At 36.6% G+C, this 24,153-nt stretch overlaps 3 protein-coding genes across 5 annotated transcripts; all 3 read right to left on the bottom strand.

Moving 5' to 3' along the window:
* Positions 1 to 183: 183 nt before the first annotated feature.
* LOC139953770 (uncharacterized) lies at positions 184 to 3,721 on the bottom strand. 3 transcript variants are annotated; one of them, XM_071953334.1, is made up of 3 exons: positions 3,634 to 3,710; positions 3,367 to 3,487; positions 184 to 2,986 (listed from the first exon to the last, which is right to left on the bottom strand). In XM_071953334.1, exon 3 carries the CDS (start codon positions 2,982 to 2,984, stop codon positions 1,233 to 1,235), a length of 1,752 nt encoding a protein of 583 aa, XP_071809435.1. In that variant the 5' UTR covers positions 2,985 to 2,986; positions 3,367 to 3,487; positions 3,634 to 3,710; the 3' UTR covers positions 184 to 1,232. The 3 variants fall into 3 exon arrangements, with proteins under 3 accessions (XP_071809435.1, XP_071809434.1, XP_071809436.1); XM_071953333.1 differs by lacking the exon at positions 3,367 to 3,487 and having other exon boundaries at positions 3,634 to 3,721; XM_071953335.1 differs by lacking the exon at positions 3,634 to 3,710 and having other exon boundaries at positions 3,300 to 3,371.
* Positions 3,722 to 4,319: 598 nt separating this feature from the next.
* LOC139953769 (uncharacterized) lies at positions 4,320 to 8,177 on the bottom strand. The gene is made up of 2 exons (XM_071953332.1): positions 8,105 to 8,177; positions 4,320 to 7,001 (listed from the first exon to the last, which is right to left on the bottom strand). The coding sequence occupies exon 2, from the start codon at positions 6,997 to 6,999 to the stop codon at positions 4,987 to 4,989; it is 2,013 nt and encodes a 670-aa protein (XP_071809433.1). The 5' UTR covers positions 7,000 to 7,001; positions 8,105 to 8,177; the 3' UTR covers positions 4,320 to 4,986.
* Positions 8,178 to 12,089: 3,912 nt separating this feature from the next.
* Positions 12,090 to 23,105, bottom strand: LOC139953767 (CD151 antigen-like). The gene is made up of 8 exons (XM_071953327.1): positions 22,933 to 23,105; positions 19,295 to 19,474; positions 18,715 to 18,912; positions 18,023 to 18,097; positions 16,942 to 17,046; positions 15,647 to 15,835; positions 13,605 to 13,688; positions 12,090 to 13,095 (listed from the first exon to the last, which is right to left on the bottom strand). The coding sequence occupies exons 2-8, from the start codon at positions 19,382 to 19,384 to the stop codon at positions 13,051 to 13,053; spliced, it is 786 nt and encodes a 261-aa protein (XP_071809428.1). The 5' UTR covers positions 19,385 to 19,474; positions 22,933 to 23,105; the 3' UTR covers positions 12,090 to 13,050.
* Between the last annotated feature and the right edge of the window lie 1,048 nt (positions 23,106 to 24,153).

The following is a 24,153-nucleotide window of genomic DNA, read 5'->3' as shown; positions in this document are numbered from 1 at the left end:
CGTGCTTAGCATTTTTTTGCTTAAGCAGCTCTATGAAATTGACCCTGGCAGGCATGTCATTCCATGCCTAACAAGCACACATTGAGTTTTTTGCGATAAGGTCTATGTAAATTTGGTTCTTACTTTAGCCCTCAGGTGGTAATAAAACTACGCCGATAACAACTTGCTTGACTGTGCCTCAAAATTAATGAGCAATTTTTATTTTCCAATCTTAATCAATGTACAAAAATTTCACAGCTATGTATAAACAACTTTTGAGAAAAAGTTAACATGTACACAAGTGAACGGAGTGGTCTTAAATATATATAAAAAATGAGTCAGGCACCAGCCAGAATGACGTTTGGGTTGATATCCTGTTTTTGCTAAGCAATAATATCCTGTGCTTAGCAAGCTTTTGTGCTATCAGGCTTTTGGGCCCTAGAACTTCCTATCTGGGCCCAATTTCATAGCTAACCACAGCAAAATGTTGACTTCTGGAATAAGGTTACCAGCTAAAATAATATCTCTAATGTACTATCAGTGGCTGGTATCTTGCTTATTTTGGCTAAGCAGGAATTTTTTTACGCAGTATTTTCTGCTTAAAGGCAGTGAACACTATTGGTCATTACTCAAAATAATTATAAGAATAAAACCTTACTTGGTATTGAGTAATGGGGAGCTTTTGATGGTATAAAATATTGTGAGAAACAGCTCCCTCTGAAGTGACGTAGTTTTCGAGTACACCAATTTGATTTCAAGACCTCAGATACAGAATTTGAGGTCTCGAGATCGAGCATATGAAAGCACACAACATCGTGTGACCAGGGTGTTTTTTCTTTCATTATTATCACGAACTTCGACGACCAACAATTGAGCTCAAATTTTCACAGGTTTGTTGTTTTATGTATATGTTGAGATACACTCAATGAGAAGACTGGTCTTTGACAATTACCAATAGTGTCCAGTAGTGTCTTTAAAAGCACAAAAGAGGCTAAGCACAACAATAGTGTACATTGTCTTTGAGCAGCTCCATGAGTGTAGGCCCGCGGCTTTTTACTCAAAATTTGTTTTCAAATTGTAGCGAGTAATCAACCACATGCACGAATTGCTCAGCGTTTTTTTTAATTTAACATTTTTATTTCAAAAATTGAACAATGATGAGAGTAAAATAAAGGAATGTTTTTATATAAAATTTTGTTCAATATTATTGTTTCCACTTATTGATTGTATTTATCACAAACAAAAGGTTTTTCTCAAGCGTGGTTTAGCTGGTGTGTCGTTAGAGTCCCTTCATGAGAAAATTCTTTTCCACAAATGTCGCAAATAAAAGGTTTCTTTCGAGTGTGGATTCTACAATGAGTACTTAGACTGCTCTTTTGAACAAATGTTTTTCCACAAATGTGACAAATAAAAGGTTTCTCTAAAGTGTGAGATCTGTAATGTTCGGTTAAATAACGCTTACAAGTATATGCTTTTCCACAAATGTCACAAACAAATGACCTCTCTACAGTGTGAGTTTTTTTATGTCCATTAAGATAATCTATATAAGTAAATGCTTTGCCACAAATTTCACAAACATATGGCTGTTCTCCACTGTGGACTTGTTGGTGTCTCTTAAACAAGCGTTTAAAAAAATATGCTTTTCCACAAATGTCACAAACAAATGGTTTCTCTAGAGTGTGCATTTGGTGATGTGTCTTAAGATAACGCTTACAAGTAAACGCTTTTCCACAAACGTCACAAACAAATGGTTTCTCTACAGTGTGGATTTTGTGATGTTCCGTAAGATTTTTTCTTAGGGTAAATGCTTTTCCACAAAGATCACAAACCAGTGGTTTCTCTTTAGGGTGAGTTTGGTGGTGTTTGGTAAGGTGATTCTCATTAACAAATGCTTTTCCACAAATGTCGCAAACAAATGGTCTCTCTCTATTGTGGACTTGCTGCTGGTGTGCCTTTAAAACCCCATTTACAGCAAATGCTTTCCCACAGATGTCACAAATAAAAGGCTTATCTCCAGTGTGAAGTCGTGTGTGTACATTTAGACCGTATATTAAAGCAAAGGCTTTTCCGCAAATGTTGCAAACAAATGGTTTCTCTCCAGTGTGAACTCGCATGTGTACTTTCAGGCGGCATTTTTTATCAAATGCTTTTCCACAAATGTCACAAACAAATGGTTTCTCTCCAGTGTGAACTCGCATGTGTACTTTCAGGCGGCATTTTTTATCAAATGCTTTTCCACAACTGTCACAAACAAAAGGTTTCTGACAACCAAATGGTTTCTCTCCAGTGTTAACACCCCTGTGCCTATTTAGAACGCCTTTTTGAGCAAACGCTTTTCCACAAATGTCACAAACAAATGGTCTCTCTTTAGTGTGGACTTGCTGGTGTACCTTTAGAACTCTCTTTAAAGCAAATGCTTTTCCACAAATGTCACAAGCAAAAGGTTTCTCTCCAGTGTGAACTCGCATGTGTGATCTTAGAACACCTTTTTCAGCAAATGCTTTTCCACAAATTTCACAAGCAAATGGTTTCTCTCCAGTGTGAACTCGCATGTGCCTATTTAAAGCACCTTTTTGAGCAAACACTTTTCCACAAATTTCACAGTCAAGTTGTTTCTCTCCTTTGTGACTTCTCAGCCAGTGTGTCTTAAGAGGTTTTTTTCGAACAAGAGGTTTTTTTCGAACAAGAGCTTTTTTACAAATGTCGCTAACAAATGGTTTCTCTTTGGTACCAACACCATCATGAGCTTCCAATTTAGGTTCATTGAAAAAGAATTCTCCAGTGTGGACCCGTTGATGATCTTTCAGCGACTCTTTGAGAGAGAAGATCTTTCCACAAATATCACAAATTAATGGTTTCTCTTCGGTGAGGACTGTTTGGTGCTTTCTTAGCTCAGACTCAACCGGGAAGGCTGTGTGGGTTATTTGAGGTTTTTCCAGTTCCATTTCTTCCAAGTAGGTTGCTCCATGTGCATGTGGGTCACATGTCTTCTCTTGAGAATCCATATCTGTAATACAAAAAAATGTCAAAACAAATTCACGAAAAATGCTATAAATTTGTCACTTGACTTCAGCATCACGCTAGTAGAAATTGTCTTTTTTGAAGAAAATATTGAACGTAACTCAACAAAAGGGAAATACAAGCATTATGAATGTATATTGAGTAGGATGGGGAATAATTTAGGTGTACAGTACACAGGAAACTTCAGTTCTGGCTGGCTAACGGTCGAAAACTTTCACACATCAACGCTGATTTGAAAAACGTATAGCGTTAAAAAAGCCCTAAATATGTGACCCCTATATTACTTGGCTCACACTCACAGGGGAGCCTTATAGTTACTAGAAGTAGAGGTCACTGATATGACTGTGTCGAGTTGTCTAACTCTACCTCTGGATCGGTCGAGTTGTCTCACCCGTCGAGTAAGACAAAGACGTAAACGTGATGTCGAGTTGGCGGTTCAGTATTATTATTCAGTTACCAATCCCAACGGACGAGAGTTGGCTGGCTGCTGCACACGAACGAAAAGTCCAGAACAAAAGCGTCTCAGAAAATAGTTTAGCTTTATAAACGAGACGAAAATATTATCAAATATTGCCTACAACAGACTGTGAAACGTACACACTTCATTGTTACCAAAAAAGCAAAAGAACATACCCTTCTAATTATCAAGAACTTCGGGTTATTTTCTGCTTTCAAATCAAATCACCCAGCAGCGGCAGCGCGAGGATAAGAATTCTCCGTTTGGCATTAAACAGCCCCCTCTACAGTTCATATTAAATAATTTTGAAACAAGTAGGGGTGGGCGGGGTAACTGCTGTCTTTTTCATGGGGTGACTAAAAAACGAGTTGCAATTTTCTTTGTACACCACCATGTTTTTGGGACCTTAGGGGCTAACTCTAGGATTGCTGCACCTCCAGATATTGCAAAGTTGTAAACAACAGTCACATGATAAGTTTTATTTTAGCCCCTCCATTTTTTGACTGCCATAATTTTATCCCATTTTCCATTTTTAACTGCTGGCTCTATGATATCGATGTAGCGCCATATAAATTTTAATTGTTATCTTCCGCTATGTTAAGGTCTTTTCTAAAATCAATGGATCAATAATGATAATTAAAAATGTGTTTTGTTTTCTTAGGGTTTGCACCATAAACCTTTTCACAAATACCCATTTGAGGTGTATGATGGTGTGGCTAGCGATTAAACATGATCGCTAGCTACCAGCAAGTGGCTCATTCCATGCCTAACAAGCGCACACCAAAAAGGTCTATGTAAATTTGGTTCTTACTTAAGCCCTCAGGTGGTAATAAAACTACACTTTGAATAACAACTTGCTTGACTGTGCCTCAAAATGAATGAGAACACTTTTATTTTCCAATCTTAATCAATGTACAAAAATTTCACAGCTATGAACAACTTTTGAGAAAAAGTTAACATGTACTCAAGGGAACGGAGTGGTCTTAAATATAACAAAAATGAGTCAGGCACCAGCCAGAATGACGCTAATGTAATTTGGGTTGATGTCCTGTTTTTGCTAAGCAATAATATTCTGTGCTTAGCAAGTCTTTGTGTTACCTGGCTTCACGAATTTGGGCCATAGAACTTCCTGTCTGACCCCAATTTCATAGAGCTGCTTAAGCACAAAAAGTAATGCTAAGCACAGCAAAATGTTGACTTCTTGGATAAGGTTTCCAGCTAAAATAAGACCTCCCATGTACCATCAGTGGCTGGTATCCTACTTATTTTTGCTAAGTAGGAATTTTTTAAAGCAGTATTTCCTGCTTAAGCAGCTCCATGAATGAAGGACCTGGGCTTTTTTACTCAATATTTGTTATCAAATTGAAGTGAGGAATCAACAACATACATGAATTGCTCAGTGCTTTCTTTTTTAAAAATAAATATCAACATTTTGATTTCAAACAATGATTAACAACAAAGATGAGAGTAAAATATAGGAATGTTTTTATATAACGGTTATTTCAATATTATTGTTTTGTTTATTGTTTTTATTTATCACAAACAAAAACTTTTTCTCCAGCATGGATTAGCTGGTGTTTAGTTAGAGTCCCTTTTTGAGAAAATTCTTTTCCACAAATGTCGCAAATAAAAAGTTTCTTTCGAGTGTGGATTCTACAATGAGTACTTAGACTGCTCTTTTGAACAAATGTTTTTCCACAAATGTGACAAATAAAAGGTTTCTCTAAAGTGTGAGATCTGTAATGTTCGGTTAAATAACGCTTACAAGTATATGCTTTTCCACAAATGTCACAAACAAATGACCTCTCTACAGTGTGAGTTTTTTTATGTCCATTAAGATAATCTATATAAGTAAATGCTTTGCCACAAATTTCACAAACATATGGCTGTTCTCCACTGTGGACTTGTTGGTGTCTCTTAAACAAGCGTTTAAAAAAATATGCTTTTCCACAAATGTCACAAACAAATGGTTTCTCTAGAGTGTGCATTTGGTGATGTTCCTTAAGATAACGCTTGGAAGTAAATGCTTTTCCACAAAAGTCACAAACAAACGATTTCTCTAGAGTGTGAATTTTGAGATGTTCCGTAAGATTACCCTTACGAGTAAATGCTTTCCCGCAAATATCACAAACAGATGGTTTATTTTTAGAGTGAGTTTGGTGATGTTTCAGAAGGTTATTCTCAAAAACAAATGCTTTTCCACAAACGTCGCAAACAAATGGTCTCTCTCTAGTGTGGACTTGTTGCTTGTGTGCCTTAAGAACCCCCTTTTCAGCAAATACTTTTCCACAAATGGCACAAACAAATGATTTCTCTCCAGTGTGGACTCGCATATGTAAAATTAGACTGTAATTTCTAGCAAATGCTTTTCCACAAATGTCACAAAGAAAAGGTTTCTCTCTAGTGTGAGCTCGCATGTGTACATTTAGACGACATTGTTTATTAAATGCTTTCCCACAACTGTCACAAACAAAAGGTTTCTGACAACCGAATGGTTTCTCTCCAGTGTTAACACCCCTGTGCCTATTTAGAACACCTTTTTGAGCAAACGCTTTTCCACAAATGTCACAAACAAATGGTTTCTCTCCAGTGTGAACTCGCATGTGCCTATTTAAAGCACCTTTTCGAGCAAACGCTTTTCCACAAATTTCACAACCAAGTTGTTTCTCTCCTTTGTGAACTCGCATGTGCCTATTTAAAGCGCCTTTTTGAGCAAACGCTTTTCCACAAATTTCACAACCAAGTTGTTTCTCTCCTTTGTGAACTCGCATGTGCCTATTTAAAGCACCTTTTTGAGCAAACGCTTTTCCACAAATTTCACAACCAAGTTGTTTCTCTCCTTTGTGAACTCGCATGTGCCTATTTAAAGCGCCTTTTTGAGCAAACGCTTTTCCACAAATTTCACAACCAAGTTGTTTCTCTCCTTTGTGAACTCGCATGTGCCTATTTAAAGCGCCTTTTTGAGCAAACGCTTTTCCACAAATTTCACAACCAAGTTGTTTCTCTCCTTTGTGAACTCGCATGTGCCTATTTAAAGCACCTTTTTGAGCAAACGCTTTTCCACAAATTTCACAACCAAGTTGTTTCTCTCCTTTGTGAACTCGCATGTGCCTATTTAAAGCACCTTTTTGAGCAAACGCTTTTCCACAAATTTCACAACCCAGTTGTTTCTCTCCTTTGTGACTTCTCAGCCAGTGTGTCCTTGGATTATCTTTTCGAACAAGAGCTTTTCCAAAAATGTCGCTAACAAATGGTTTCTCTTCGGTACCAACACCATCATGAGCTTCCAATTTAGGTTCATTGAAAAAGAATTCTCCAGTGTGGACCCGTTGATGATCTTTCAGCGACTCTTTGAGAGAGAAGATCTTTCCACAAATATCACAAATTAATGGTTTCTCTTCGGTGAGGACTGTTTGGTGCTTTCTTAGCTCAGACTCAACCGGGAAGGCTGTGTGGGTTATTTGAGGTTTTTCCAGTTCCATTTCTTCCAAGTAGGTTGCTCCATGTGCATGTGGGTCACATGTCTTCTCTTGAGAATCCATATCTGTAATAATAAAAATGACAAAACAATTTCACAAAAAAATGCAATAAAACCTTTACTCTTCAGCATCTTGCTAATGACGATCTAGAATTCCTCCTTTAACAAATGCTTTCTGAAAAAAAAGACCAACAAAACTAAAAACAGTTTCTCCTCAGTGTCTGTTCTGTGAATGAAAGTCAGTAAGATTATGCTGGCAAGTAAAACCTACTCCTAGAACTATGAGGTCGTTCCACTATGGTCTCCACGTGAAGATGAAAGCGGACTGAACCTATAGTACATGTAGCATAGCTCTTGGAGTAAGCAAAGGAAAAGTTTCCGTATGGCGCCACCACTTTTTCATTCGAAATAAAATAATATAGTATCTAATTTACCTGATTGATATATCCCTTTTTGTAAAAATGAGTGAAAAAGTGGTGGCGCCATACGGAAAGTTATCCTAAGCAAAACCATGGAGTAAGGACGTTCTCACTAGTTCTCAGGAAGAATATTAAATAATCTATCCATTCCATGTATACTATTTTTGGAACTCCCTATTTTTGGACTGTTGCTGACATTCATAACGGAACAATCTGTCGTGTTTTTGTGACTTGTTTTCTTTCCTTTTGAAGCAATTTTTTACGTAAAAATTTCTCTTTTAAAAATTTGAGTTGCACCATGGAGGTAGGATTACCTCCATGGTTGCACCGATTTTTCATACAAAACGACAGATATGCTCTTTGGTTTTGGTCTTTTTGGAAGTTTATTTCAGTGTAACCGCTACATTATTTCTGTCAATACTTTTCAGATAATGCCGAAAAAGCCTGAATTTCAGAAGCCCTTTGGACTATTTATATATTCAACTCAAACCATACCAAGGTCACGCATGAAAAACCACACACCAACCCCTGCAGATAAAAGCGGGCAAAAGCTGATTAAAACGCATCGGCAACGCATCGGAGTTGCGGGTAGACTAAAAGCAGTGGTGAGTGACGAAAAAGGAAAATTTATTAACATTTTTACTAAAAAGTGCCTCAACTAAAAATGGTGTATTTTTGCATACCCGACATTATTATGTATAGCCTGTGAGATATACACATATAACTCATTAACAAAAAGCAGAAACATACCTTTTGTTATGTGTAAATTCGATCAAAAAACTAGTCTACGCCACGCCGTTCGTGAATTAACACGCCATCCATAGTCTAGAACAAAATAAAGCGAATCACACAATGATTTTTTGTTGTTGCAAATCCCGCCCTCTACAGTTTAGGTTTAACAAGTGGGTGGGCGGGGTAGCTGTTGATTCCGTGGGGGTGACCATGAAAGTGTTTTTGTTTTGCTTAGCATGAAATTCTTCCTTAATTAAAACAGGATTACCAATCAAATTTGCATTGTTGTATATTGTTTGCTTACCCTGAAAATCACATGAAAATTTGGTTGCTAATCCTTTTTTTATCTAGGCAAAAATGTCATGCTAAGCAAATGTTTGTGCTTAGCAGCTCTATGAAACTGGGTCCAGGTCTCAGAGGATGTACTGGGGGATGGTATAGGAATTTGAAAACAGAACTTATATGAAAAAGGCATGAATGTTTTTTAAATAACCAGGTCTCAGAGTTTAGTATATTTATGTATAACCCCCGGGGCCTATTTCTTGACATGGGGATAGATATAGGTGAAAACAAAACTTTCAGATGCTTTGAATTTGAGACCTCAGCTGGTTAAAATATTTAATTGGGAAATTTTACTTTAGAGGGATCCGTTTCTCACAATGTTGCTTTTACTAACAACAGCTCTCCATTGCTTGTACGCTACTTAGTATGTTTTAATGCTAACAATTATTTTGAGAAATTTCCAATAGTGTCCAGTGCCAAAAATATCCACAAAACAATTGATTGGTTTGAACAAACTAACACATTTTGAAACATTGATTATTTAATCTCTCAAACAATAGCAGCAAACATTCTATACCTTGTATTATACAAGACATTTACATAATCAAACAGAGTTATGCCACATTACAAAAACTATAATAAAAAGTAGTAAAAAAACAAAAAAAAAACGAGAAAAAAACTAACAAACACACAAATTTGAATGAGAATTTTAAAACGTTTACTGGCAACAATACATTTGTGAAGAGTTGAAATAACTCTCCACGTTCTGGAATGTACTTTCAGCAAGTTTAACTGTGACAAAAACCATTTGTAATTACTAAAATAGTTTTTTATTTATTTTTTAAACTAAGTAGCAATCTAGTTGAATTCGCACCAAATATTTATTCCTTCTCTTAAATTTCGGATGACATTTAAAAGCAGCTTGGAATTTTTAGTTATGAAGTGTCAGATTTTAAACATTAATATGCTTTGCAAAAAATTTATCTTGGCTGCATTTGTGTTTTTTTAGCTTATAATATCCCCAACCCCAAAATTTCTCACCCTACCTCCCCCCATAAAAATGGTTACAAACCTAAAAATGTAGAAGAGTTTGGAAGAAAACAACTGCTTAAAGCGCTTTTATTATTTGAATATTTAAAGAAAAAGAAAGTATAAATCCTGACCACAAATATAAGCGAATATAAAATAAAAAAATTCAACTTTGAAAAATCATATTGTTTAAAATATCACATCTGCAAAGCCTATTGTTTTGAATGCCTTAAATTTACTTATTCAGCTTAAGTACATGCTTTTTAAAACTTGATACATGCCTTAAATAAAGATCACACAATTTACAACAACATTAAAACAAAACTTATTCTGCAAAATATTTCGTGTTTTTATACAATTATTCTAAGGCACAAAAGTGGGATGGCTGCACCATTTCCCTCCTATAGAGTATGGTGGAAGTCTTATTTGCATTTTTTATGAATTTTGTTTTCTTTCATGATTTTGTTAATTTAGCTATGTATGAACACTAGCCTTGTGATCCTTTGACCTTGTGATGTTACATGTCACATGGTTTTAAGGTAAAGTATACATTTTTTGTTTAACAGTTGAATCGGTTTAATCCGATGTATATAAATTTAAAATATAATATTGTTATGTAAACAACAAAACTTATTGCCTCTGAAGAAGGTCCGGTTTGGATCGAAAGCTAAGGCCATCTTACCGACTCATTACATGTGAAAATTCATTCACGTTTTTCAGATATCGCAAAAATCCGATGCAGTTGTGTCCACACAGGAAACATAATCCCAAATAGGAACACATAATCCCAAATAGGAATACACAATGCCAAATAGGAATACGTAATCCCAAATAGGAATAAATAATCCCAAATAGGAATACATAATCCCAAATAGGAATACATAATCCCAAATAGAAATACATAATCTCAAATAGGAATACATAATCCCAAATAGGAATACATAATCTGATAAGAATTACCACGGTAACGCTTCCAGATTCAAGTGTTCGGGAATTAAAACTGATATCTTTTTACAAACCACATTACTTTTTGAAAGGTTTCCCATGATACTTCATACTATCACAAGCTTATGTAGGTTTGTAAGGCCGGATCCGAATTGGCGGCTACGGCTATGGCTACGGCCGGATCGCCGCGTCACCGTGCATTGAAGTATAGGACGCCCTTAGCAACACCCCTGGCAACGGTCGTAGCTGCAGCCGTAGCCACCAATTCGGACACGGCCTCATACAAACTTTTATTGCCAATAATTTCTAGAGTGATTACCAAATGTTTACCTTCCCTTTAAAGAGAGTGGACACTATTGGTAATTGTCAAAGACCAGTCTTCTCACTTGGTGTATCTCAACATATGCATAAAATAACAAGCCTGTGAAAATTTGAGCTCAATTGGTCATCGAAGTTGCGAGATAACTATGAGAGAAAAAACACCCTTGTCACACGAAGCTGTGTGCTTTCAGATGCTTGATTTCGAGACCTCAAATTCAAAACCTGAGGTCTCGAAATCAAAATCGTGGAAAATTACTTCTTTCTCAAAAACCATGTTACTTCAGAGGGAGCCATTTCTCACAATGCTTTATACTATCAACCTCTCCCGATAACTCGTTACCATGTAAGGTGTAATGCTTATAATTATTTTGAGTAATTACCAATAGTGTCCACTGCCTTTAAAAGAAGAATTCCTGTTTATTATAAATTAAAAAAAACCGGAATACATGTCATACAGACTTCGTAAGGCACTGCTAAATAATTTCAAATTTTACATTATTTACATTTATAAATCTCAGCCTCTCAGTTATTTCATCTCCCACCCCAAACGATTCAGAACCCCAGGTTCTTTTCAGAACCCCAGGTTCTTTTCAGAACCCCAGGTTCTTTTCAGAACCCAAAGTTCTTTTTAGAACCCCAAGTTCTTTTCAGAGCAAAACACAACTCCCAGAAAGACATGTGTGTGAACATGACATTACTTCAAACCCTACAAGATTAAGTGTGTAGTTTTTTTGTTAAGTAACTTGCCAATAAATTTACATTATTGATATTTCAAAGGAGAATAACCTTTTAAAATCAAATCATCAATAAATGTATCAGGAACATCTGTTTTAAGAATCAACATCAGTTTGAAATTGATTCTTGCTTCAAAATTTATTTGTTAACAGGTGAGAACAAAAAAGAAATTTGCAAAAACAAGGCCTTAGGCCCCCCCAAAAACTAAAACATGTTTAGCGTCGTTGCCAACATCCTATTCAGAGGCCGCCTCCCTTTTTAAAAAGGGATAAGTTTATACAATCTCAGTTAAAAAAAAAAAAAAGTTTGAAGAAAGAAAAAAAACGAGTCAGTTGTCTTATAAAAAGAAGAGAAAAAAAAACCTCCTCGTTTTTTTTCTTTTTCAAAAAGGCAGGATGTTACACATATTTTTATTTTAATTGGCCTTATAAAAAATACATTGCACCACACAGTAAAAAAAAGGCAATATGAAAACAGCTTAGTGTTAGTAATAAAATATAAACCAAGGATAACGAACAATTGCACTGCAAGTTGAAAGACAGTAATATAACAAATAAACATTGAAAATAACACAAGTCATATAAGACAAAACTGGGTTGTAATAATTGGGTGCAAACATTTAAATACCTTTTCGCACTACTCTATTCCCTGGGAATAAGCACCCCGGGGGGGGGGGGGGGGGGGGGGGGGGGGGGGGTTCATATAGCTTTACAATTAATCTTATCTCTAGTAATCAATCTTATCATCGATCAATCAATCTTTGGGTTTGTTCGATTAGCTTTCCCGGGTCGACCCCGGTCTGCCCTCTGTACATTCGAATAGCTTTGACGTCATTCTAGGGGCTCACCTGGGTCAGACAAGAGCCCTGCTTTTGGGACGGGTCACTTGGGGATGGCCCGAGGTGCATGACGTCACCACGAGAGGGTGAGTGATCGTTCTATAAGCTCTTGTCAGGGGCTCACCCGAGTGAGCAGGGGACACAGGGAAGCTTATTGAACGCACCCTTAAACTCCACAATTTGTCAACCAATCTTATCTCTGTGTCATTAAAAGCAAGTTAGGATTAATACCAATCGATCGATTAATACCAATCGATCGTAGCCCTACACTTGAGTAGGAGTGTAAGCGATAAAACCCTGGGGTATTCTTGAAACATGGTGCATATATAGAACCTCTGTGATCTCATCCAGCAATATGTACCAGCATGTGATCATCTACGTTCAGCTGCTGACAAGTTTCGTCTTGTGGATTGTGCTGGAAGTAATTCATGGGGATCCCATTTTTTCCAGGTAGCTGCAGGGAAGGTGTGGAACGGTCTACCACATTCCATCAAAGCCGTCCAGATAATAAACACTTTCAAATCAACCCTGAAGACCCATTTTTTCAAAAACATTTCAGTAACATTCACTAGACATTGGAATTTTTAATTTTTCTTGATCTTTGCACTGCTGGAGAACAACCAAGGGGGAACGTTTTTATTCAAGCAAGTGCCATGAGCACTTTGTTGTGGATACCGGTGCTACAGAAGATGTCATTATTACTATTATTATTATTAGGGACATAGAGTGGAAGTTTTTTATAAAGATTTTTTTAAGTAACATTTCATGCTGATGAATTTTTTTAAATATATTTTTAATTCAAATTTGGTTTTGGTCAGATCTGTCGATACAAGCAGAAGGCCAGGATCATTCCAAACAGCTGTGAATCGAAAAACAAAAAAAATACAAGAATATTAAAAATAAATTTAAGAAAACAAAAATTGTTTGAAAGTTGTTATAAAAATTACAGTCACAATCCGGGGCCCAATTTCATATAGCTGCTTAATCAGAAAAAGTTGCTTAATAACAATAATCTGCTAAGCAGAAATGAGCAGGATACCAGTCATAAATTCTACACATGACATGGTAGTTTGGTAACCTTGTTCTAAGCAGAATTTTGTTATGCTTAGCTACTTTTTGTGCTTAAGCAGCTCTATGAAATGGTGCCCCTTATGCTAACATAATAAAAATGTATTTATACTGCGCCAATTCATGGCAAAGCTGTTCAAAGGCGCATGACAATGAACGATAAAAATATTAAACCATTAAACGATCTAGGAAGTAAACAATAAATTATAAAAATACATAGTGTTCAAAATGCAGATAACCATGAAAACTAGAAAAAGAGACAACCAAAATTAAAGGCTGAAAAAGTCTCAATTGACCAACCTGAAACAGAGAGATGCCTATACCAACACCAGCTAAAATCGTTGCGAATTTGTAGGCCTGCTGAACAACCACAGGGTGACAGCCCTGGAGAAATAAAACAAAGAGACAGAGAATATCAGAGACACCACTTATTAAAGGAACACGTTGCCTTGGAATGGTCAAGTTGGTCTTTGAAAAGCGTTTGTAACCGTTTGTTATAAAATGCATATGGTTAGAAAGCTGTTGTAAAAGTAGAATTCAATGATCTACACAAATATGCCTCAAAATTGCGTGGGTTTTTGTTTTACCTCGTCGACTAAAACGGTCGGCCATTTATGGGAGTCAAAAAGTTGACTCCCATAAATGGAGTTGACTCACATAAATGGCCGACCGTGTGAATTCGCAACGTAAATGAAAACCGTGCAATTTCGAGTGATACTTGTGTGGATCATTATATCCTACTTTTAAAACATCTTTCCAACCATATACTTTTCATAACAAACGGTTTCAAACGCTTTTTTATAGACCAACTCGTCCGAGGCAACGTGTTCCTTTAAAGACACTGGACAGTCACTATTGGTAATTGCCAAAGACTAGTCTTCTCACTTGCTGTATCTCAACATACGTGTATGTATAAAATAACAAACCTGTAAAAATTTGAGCTCAATCGGTCGTCGAAGTTGCGACATAAAAATGAAAGAAAAAACACCACTGTCACATGAAGTTGTGTGCTTTTAGATGCTTGATTTCAAGACCTCAAATTCTAAATCTAAAGTCTCGAAATCAAATTCGTGGAAGATTACTTCTTTCTCGAAAACGACTCCACTTCAGAGGGAGTCATTTCTCAGGATGTTTTATACTACCAACCTCTCCCCATTACTCGGTACCAAGTAAGGTTTTATGATAATAGTTATTTTGAGTAATTACCAATAGTGTCCGTCCACTGCCTTTAAAACGCACCCATACACCGATGTCTCTAAAGCACTGTATTGACCCCTTGCACGCACGGCACACGCGACGACTGTGTCACGCTCACCATTTTGGTGGCCAATAGGTTTTATGTGTAAACGTCACTTCGCCTAAAATGCACACTTCATTTCAACAGTGACATTGCCCACCAAAATGGCGCATCGAAGATTATTCTGATGATGACGTCAGGTGAATTGGGTTAATGCTCAGTACGCTTCCCCATCCACCTAACTACATGCCAGACATGTGGAAGTTTGAACACCCCCATACTGAAATAGACAATCGGCCACATTAAATCTAATGCAAATCAAGACTTGTCAAATCATTTTGCAAACTTCACAACAATCTCTCCTTAAGATTTTACCACCCATACCCTTCATTTATCGTGCCAATGAAAACGTATTGACTCGCCTGGCAGACTAGTAAAGAAGAGATATGACTCACTCGCCGATTCAAAGGTCAATTTCCCAGAGTCCCAGATCTTAAAAAGACAGAACTGAACACTTTTTCAAAGTCGAGAAAGTCAGAATTACACCCAAAGGCAATATAATCTTTTCCCTGAGAATAGTAAATGGGTTCCTAATCCCACCCAATTATAAACCCTTTTTTGTTCTTAGTGTAACAAACACTTTATTTACAAGATTTTAGTTTAATTTTATGTTTACAAGTTCAATGTTATATTTAAATCTAAAGAATTACTTTATACTTGTTAACCAAAAGTTTGATGACCTTAACAAGTTAAATTAACCTGTGCCGTTTTTAGCCAAGGCTTATAATGACTAACATAATCCTTACGCTTGTGTTTAATGACCAATCAGAGTAGTGCAAGAGGCATTTTGTTGTGAGACGCTAGCTCCTTGCATTGTTTGCGCACCCTAAAAACCATTTTGGACGAGTAACTTAATATCTGAGTGCATGATCTGCTGAGTCAGGCGGTTTCCAGCCCCATTACAGTAGAATGCTTTACACACATCGGTATTAGGGTTAAAAAATAATATAATTGTCTTTATCCCGATGCAAATTGAACATCTACTCTCCCCCCATCCGCCCTCCCCCCCCCAAAAAAAAACAACAACAAAGGAGAGCAGACTTACCACGTTGTTGACCCAAGTCATGTCGTTATTAAACTCGTTCTGACAACTCTTCAGATTAATGGGGTTACCTTCTGCATCACGTTTACAGCAAGAAGGGGGAACTTTAAGATAAGTATGTGCAAACCAAACAGTGGCTTGAAACAGCATTGCTGCATCGTGGGTTTCACCAGTCCAACCACAACACTCAAACTGTCAATGACAAGACAATACAATACAATAAAAGTTTTAAGTTTTATGTCCCTGCAAGGTAAATTTTATATGTTTGGCCCTTTTTGCTCACATAAGAACCACACCAATAAAAAATACAAAAAAAAACAAAAAAAACAAAAACACATTTTTTTCATAAAAAACTCAGGAGAATACAAAGTTAAAAAGTGAACCATAGACGGATCACTAAAATTAAAACACAAATGACACTTAAATAAAATTGAGAATGATAAGGCCTTAACAAAAAAAAACAGGTTTAATGTCATGCCTTTTAGAAAAAATGCAGGAGGCCCTTTTTTCTTTGAAAAAAAAAAAAAACCCAAAAGACAGAGAATTTGTTTTTAAAATATAAAAAAAAAAATATTATCAAATATTCATAAATACTTCAGACAGTTTTGCTATGCCTATTGGTGGAGAGCAAGTCACGTGGGGGTGTATAAACCTTTGATAATGACCAGTAAAAAGTGTTGAAACATGGGCATGACACACAAGCTTGCACCTGTGCTTTTAAGGCAGTTTCTTCATTCCTATTGGTTGAACAAAAAACCGGCTGAAACAGTTGTGCCACATAATGCGATACACGCGACGTGCACAGGATCTCCTTATAAGGAGTTGTTTACCGGAGGGCCTTACCATTTCATAGCTGGAGGGGTGTTGTGTTGAAAGAAATCATTGAATAACTATAATTTTTGCATTTATTTTACCTTTTGGCCAAAAAGTGTTGATGTTTTTTGACCTAAAAGGTATTTATTTATGAAAAGGTATTTATTTATGAAAAGGTATTTATTTTACCTCGACTTCGTCTCGGTAAAATTATCAAGTCCAGGCCTCGGCAAGGGTTTAAACCACTAGTTAAAAACCTCTTCACCACACATTGATTCCCTTAATTTTTTTCATCTGAGATTGTTAAAAAATGTAAAAAGGGGGGGGGAAGAGATAAAATAAAGGTGTCAGCCTCTAAAAAGGCAGCGGGCAGTTTTATTTGGCCTAAGGGTGTGAGATAGGAACTAACTATTATTAGTAAACATGGGTGCAACCGTGTGTAAAAATCTCTTTTGTAGGAAAAATAATGTTGTGGAGTGTCTTACATTTCGTTGAATATAGTTCCAGGCATCTGTTGCTTCTACTTCATTTCCCTGCCCGTACTTATAAATCAGGGAATCTCTCATTTCTCTATTGGCAAGGGTTGAGGCCTGATGAAAAGGTGACAAGAAGGTTCAAAGGTTATGGCCTTAAAGGATCTCAGATTTTTGTTTAGGACACAAAACACAATGTCCACAGATTTACATTAAACTCACACAGTTAAAGATGCTATGTCAGATTTTTGGCCGATTTGACCCCAAAATTTTGATTTAAAATTCAATGGGTATTTTGATGGGGGTCAAAGAAGTTACAAGCTTTCATTTGAACCATTGCTCAAAAAAGTCCGCCAATCATTAGTAGAAGTGAAATAAAGTGCTCAAAAGTGACCAATTCTTATGTGTTTTATGAGACACATTTTAAATTTTTGTCATGGTTCCTGACCATTAAAAGTAAAAGTTAAACTTTTTTTTGTTAGAGCAGGTGATACTCTTTGAAATACCGTTGACTCAAAAAAATATATTTTTTAATGTTTGGGGCCAAAAATCTGACATAGCATCTTTAAGATAATAATGGTAGAAAGCTTACTCAAAAAAAATTACTTTCTGATGTTGTTTTTAACTTGACAACTCATGAAGCTGAAACTTCTACAGGTAAATTATATACTGAACATCTTCATTCACAGTGAGTAGGGAATAATGTAATGGCCGGAAATTTGATCAGGGCCCAATTTCATAGAGCTACTAATCCTGTTTTTATCAAGGAAGAAATTTCATGCTTAGCAAGTTTTTGTGCTAAGCAGCTCTATGAAATTGGGCCCTGGAAAAGGTATCAAAACTCTAAAAAAGGTTACAGTATGAAAATGGGTGACGTAAAAATACAAAACAATGGTGAACACGTAAGATGGCTGGGTAAATTTCTTGCTCACCGATAGAAGTACCAACATTTTTTCTACTAGTTAGCACAAAACATATGTGCTGCTAACCATTAAGCAGCACTATGAAATTGGGCTCAGATAAATTGGACTAAAAAACTTAACTGTAAAGGGAAATTTCTGCTTAATTTTACATGATTTCGGTTGATACTTACTTGAGTGTAGAGCGCCACTGAAATAACACCAGCCGCAAACTCAGCAATGAACACCACAAGAAGGCTCACTGTATACTGTGGATAACAAATATCACAAGAAAAATGGGGTTAAAGGCAGTGGACACTATTGGTAATTACTCAAAATAATTATTAGCATAAAACTTTTCTTGGTGACGAGTAATAGGGAGAGGTTGATGGTATAAAACATTGTGAGAAATGGCTCCCTCTGAAGTGCCATAGTTTTCGGGAAAAAAGTAATTTTCAGATTTAGAACTTGAGGTCTCGAAATCGACTATCTAAACGCACACAACTTCGTGTGACAAGGGTGTTTTTTTCTTTCATTATTATCTCGCAACTTTGATGACCGATTGGGCTCAAATTTTCACAGGTTAGTTATTTTATGCATATGTTGAGATACACCAACTGTGAAGGCTAGTCTTTGACAATTACCAAAAGTGTCCACTGCCTTTAACATTTTAAAATATCACAAATAGGTAAAATAACAAAGCACTTCAAAAGCCCTTTTCACACTCCTCTATAAAGCTATAAAGTAGCAGCAAATACTGCTTAGCAAATAAACTGAGTGGGGCACCCGTTTCAACAATGTAAACCTTTATGGATTTTTAGCATTTTTCTGTGCTTAGTAAGTTTTTTAAGCTTACAGGTTTTATGAAATTTGGCCCATTACTTACCAAGCCAAGCAGACACTTGCTCTCGTATCGCACCCCACAGCATCCAATAACACCGACAAATGATGCGGCAATACCTGCTCCAATCAATATCAAAGCGGAGATGACGTACAGTTGAGAGTTGAGAAGAACAACGATGCGGACACTTGTTGGATCCGCGATGGCCCAAATCCCTATGGTAGCGGCAGCTACCCCGCTTATCTACAACAACACAAGGAAAGATCAACTGTTTTGGGTTTGTGTGTAAATACTGTTGATTACAGTTAAGGCCGGTCCCAATGCAGCGATAACAACAACGATAACGATCACGACGCAGAGAGAACGATCACGAACGCGTTCTATTGGTTGAATTGCTCCATGTAAAATACGCACACGCTCATTTAACCAATAGAATGCGTTCTCTTTGCATCATTATTGTTATCGTTATCGGTATCGCTCCAGTGGGACCGGGCCTTTACACTGCTCAGACGGCTAGTTCTTCGGCTAGTTCTTGGGACATTTTAAACCGCTTCTTTTTAGTGTCCTCAACGACAACTGTGGTGGGGGAAATAGAAATAAGTTAAAAAGTTGACTTACAACTTACCATAAATAATACATTGAAGAGCAGGAGCAATATCTTCACGCACTTCCCAAAGCAAGACAAACTGGACACGGGGGCTTCAAAGCTCACCATGGTGCTGTCTTTCAAATCAAGTCAAATAAAACTTTTCAAAGTTGTCTTTAGTTTTTACAGGATCAGTTCCTTTCGAGTCTGCAGCTCATGCTGAGGGAAGACAAATTATGTAATGAAAAGTTAAGAACTTTCTCAATAACCGTTGAAGGAAGGGCTCTGTTAATATTAAATTGGATACTCGACTAGCCCCAAGTTTATTCATGTTTAGATATGGGGCCATCATTGCAGTGCAATCTGAGGGAAATCTGTGGTGGACAGCACAGTGTTTTTCGCTCAGAGTTCTGGGCAGGCGTGCCCGGTGACGCCCACTGTGGCAACAACTTACCAAAGGTGTCCTGTGCCTTTAAGCAATTCAATGCATTCAAACGCTTTGTGGGAGTTTGGGGGAAGTCCAGAGTTTTAAACTATTGACACACAAGTAGTTGACCTTCAGTAGTTGAGGTCAAAAGTCATAATAACCTATTAGTCACTCAACTATTTCCTGTGTCTGACGCTATTATCCCTTGGTCTACAAATAAAGTGAAGAATTTCCGTCCTTTTGGGCTGACAAATAATAGTTTTGTGAGACTGTAAAAAAATATATAAACCGTTTGATATTCGAAGTAGAGATTTTAAAACCAAACATGAACACCATCTTAAAAAAAAACAGGACCTTGTTTCAAGTTGATAAACTTGTAAAATTTGGTTCAAGATTGTCCCCTCTTATGAAAAATCACGTGAAGAATTCTGCTGAATAATAAATAAACTTGCGTCAGTCCCTGACCAACTGGCACCTGATTCAAGTTCAAACAGCAATGACTCAAATCATATTGAGTCACTGAGAAGCATTGGCCAAGTCTAGTATGAAACACTGTTCAATAAACCATAAACCATGCAAAAACTCTTCTCTAAGTAATTGATTAACAATGGGTAAATTCGAGTGTAAAATTGTTGTTTTTCTCACACATTCAAAAGAAGGTAGGGGCCTATACATTAGTTGGGAATCACTCTTAAAATTTATGACAATAACAGGCCTGGGGTCAATTTCACAAAGAGTTAGGTTAGGACTAGTCCTAGGAGAATATACAAATTGCATGGATAGTCCTAAGTTAGGACGAGTAACTGGTCCTAACTCGAGATAAGACTAGTCCTAACTCTTTGTGAAATCCACCCCTGGTATTTCATCTTTGAATATGTTGATGGGCTAGGCCATTTTAATTTTGCAAAGGGCACTTCTATTGAAAAATCTTAAAGTCAATGGGAAACTTTTGAAGGGGCACCACGTACAACTCCAGGGGCAACGAAGGCCATGGTGCCTCCGTGGCACAAATTAGTTTTGCTGGTCAGTCAGCACATGGAAATAATTGCTTAGCAGAATTAATGCCACCTGTGCTCTGTTAGTTTTCTTGGTAGCAAACAATTTACATAGCAGTATTTTCTGCTTAACTAATTTTAAATACTCTGAAAATACTTTATTATATATAATTGCTTAGCAGAATTATTGCCTCCCTATTAACTTTCTGGGTAGAAAACAATACCTAGTGATACTTTCTGCTTAATTAAGTTTAAATACCTAACAAATTCTTAGTTATTATACTTAAAAGAAAAGAGGTCCAAAGTCTAGACATGCACACTAAGTCTCTAAAATCAAAACAGTGGAAGGGGTTGCTCCCAATCTGCCATGAAGGTTAAATTGCGACTCTTGTATCTGAGGGAAATACTCCATTAAAATGTGCCCCCTCAAAGCAGGAACATTTAATAACTCAATGACCTTTCTGGAGTTCAGCCCTGAGTGAGACAATGAATGGTAGCCTTGAGTTTAAAGGTATTATGCATACGTAGGACTGCCGGGCTCGAAAAAAACACTGGACCGCAGGCCCGAGGCAAGTGACTTAAAGCCATTATACACTTTCGGTACAGAAAAAAAAAAAAAGTTCACAGATTTACAAATAATTTACAGGGTTTACAGAAAGTAATGGTGAAAGACTTCTCTTGAATTATTGTTCCATGAAATGCTTTACTTTTTGAGAAAACATTAAAACACAACACATGTCATGACACGGCGAAACGCGCGGAAACAAGAGTGGGTTTTCCCGTTATTTTCTCCCGACTCTGATCACCAATTGAGCCTAAATTTTTACAGGCTTGTTATTTTAAGTTGTGATACACAAAGTATGGGACTTGGACAATAGTGTTTACCGAAAGTGTATAATGGCTTTAAGTATCGGGCCAATAAACTTATGGCCTAAGAAGTCCAGCAGCCGATTTTACAATACGCTAGGAATAGGCCTACTTTTATCTCGATCACTTAGGATGGGTTCAATGCGTCGTAATGTCTATGGATACGGAACTTAACTTGTCTTAAGTCCTTAGATTAATCCTAAGTTGGGGAGAGTTTGGTGAAATCAACGGCAGTAAACTTACGACCATACAAGTCGGGTGGTCTTGTGTTTTTGAATAATACATCACTGGTTTTGATTATAGTCTTGTAACAAATTCTCTGATCAAGTAAAGGTTTTGGGCTAAAAGCTCTTTAGGTTTGTGAATTTTTCCCAAAAACTTGTGCCCTGGATTTGTATAGCTGACAAATAGTCGCAGACAGTTCATTTAATGTTTTAACTTTGTGTTGAACAAAGTAAAATTGACTAAAGCGTAATTTGAAGTTTTGAACCATTGTTTTGAAATTGTTTTCTCCAATATGGCTTTATTTTAAGGAAATTATTTCACAGGGTAAACGTGGAAACTTCTTAATCTTAATCTTGCTCGGCAAGCTTTCAGATTAAAAAAAAAAAACAACGATCAGATGACACTTTTATTTCTAGGTAGTACGTAGGAGCAATCCTGTATAAATACAACTACATGTTAGAAGTATATTCTGACATTTACGCAATCAGGTTTGGCTAAAAAAAAACAGTGTTTTTCGGTAATTTTCCATATTAAGTTTCCCAGTACAAAAGTTAAGTCTGGTTGAAGTAACTCTGAAACCAACGATGCTTTTAAGAAAATACATTTTTGAATTTACTTCTGGCCAGTGGTCATCATCATGAAGTAATTCATAAAAAATTTAATTGTCCAGCAGGATTTTAACTTTGGAAAAGTTTCCGTATGGCACCACCACTTTTTTATTCGATATGTAATAATTATAGTATCTAATTTACCTCAAAGGCTCAATGAGATATCCCTTTTTGTAAAAAAAGGGTGAAAAAGTGGTGGAGCCATATGGAAAGTTATCCTTAACTTTATAAAGTTTAAAAAACAAGGATTTTTGTTGTTGCATCCTCTCAGTCTCATACTTACAAGTGTAAGTAACTGTAAGTGTAAGCAACTCAACTGTATTAATTAACTCGAACTAGGATAAAAGATGCAAAAGGAAAGACAATTTTTATACATCGGCAACTTAACCGTTGAAAGCCATGGAAACTAGCGCACAAACAAAACCATGTAAACAAGACACAACCTAGACTCACATCCACGTCCTTTCTGCACTCCTTTCATCAATATCACATTCACAATCACAGTCACGCGCGCACACAGAACATTTGCATGGCTACTTCCGAACGTTCTCCTACCTTTTTGCAGCATTTTCTCAGCAACAGCGAATGTTTCACAGTTCGCCCATGAAGCTTCGGCAAATCCGTCTTTATTATATTCCCTGGGAACTACAAAAACGTGATATTCCCACCAAATACTGGCAGAGTAGTTAACGTTCACTTTGCGATACAACACCTGAAGCCAAAAACTGATAAGCCATTCACGCTTTCACTACCAGTCTTGTACCTGTGTACACTCAATGTAAAATACCAAACGCGAGTGAAACTATTGTACGGGAACCAGTCTTTTCTTGTGACCTTTAACCTGAAGTCACAAGCCTAAAACTGGCCACGCCCATAAATTGACTAATTTTATTGCTTCTTCCCTTGTTATTTTTAAATAATTAAATGACATAAATTTACGACCAGCGCGTTACGTCACAATCCAATTTGTTCGTTGGGGGCGGCAGACACAATGTTTACAGGCATAATATTTCATTTTTTCTACACTTTTTAAACAACTTGTTTATGAAAACGATTCAAACAAACAGTTATCCAGATTCCACCAAAGTTGTAAGCAGCATGTCTATTTGTTTACCAGTTCAATCCTGAATAAAAATCGTTAAAAAGATATTCAGAATTAAGGCAAAGGTCATGGGTTCGAATCCAATTCAAACTTGAGGACTGTTTTCACAGGACACAAAAAAGCACCTTGAGTCATATTTCATGAAAAAGTGCGCTTTATAAATTAAAATTTTTAATTACAAGGAAAGCACCAAGTTACGCCTAAATCTCTTCCCACCCCAATTTAGATGTTGGCAAGGGCAATGGTCATATTAGAGATGGTCCAAGACTTGTTTTTGAGCTACTTATTTTCCAATAAATCAACAAATATGAATTTGAAAAAAGAACAATTCTCTAACGGTTAACCGCAAAGGGGTCAAATCAAAACTCTCCAGGAAAGCTTCATTTGTTTAAATCTTTATTTTGATAAAAATTTTACATTTCAATGTTTTGCGTTGTGTGTTGCTCTTGCATAATAATGTCTTGTCTTGTTACTAATACATGAATATAGGGGTGAGAGTCGATCATTACTAACAAAAAAAGTTTGAAACTTGGATACAAATTCAAAGTTATGTTAAACTGATAGTATTTCCACCTTTTGGTAACCTCTGTAGTTATAGATGCCAAGAAGCTTTTTGGGAATGTTGTCTACAGCACTAGAGAAAGTAGACCAAAGAGCAGGATTTCTGTATTTGT

Source organism: Asterias amurensis, chromosome 22 (assembly GCF_032118995.1).
Source record: "Asterias amurensis chromosome 22, ASM3211899v1".
In the NCBI taxonomy this organism is placed as follows: Eukaryota; Metazoa; Echinodermata; class Asteroidea; order Forcipulatida; family Asteriidae; genus Asterias; species Asterias amurensis.
Note: the sequence above shows the minus strand (reverse complement) of the source record. Positions and strands in the feature narration are given on the sequence as shown.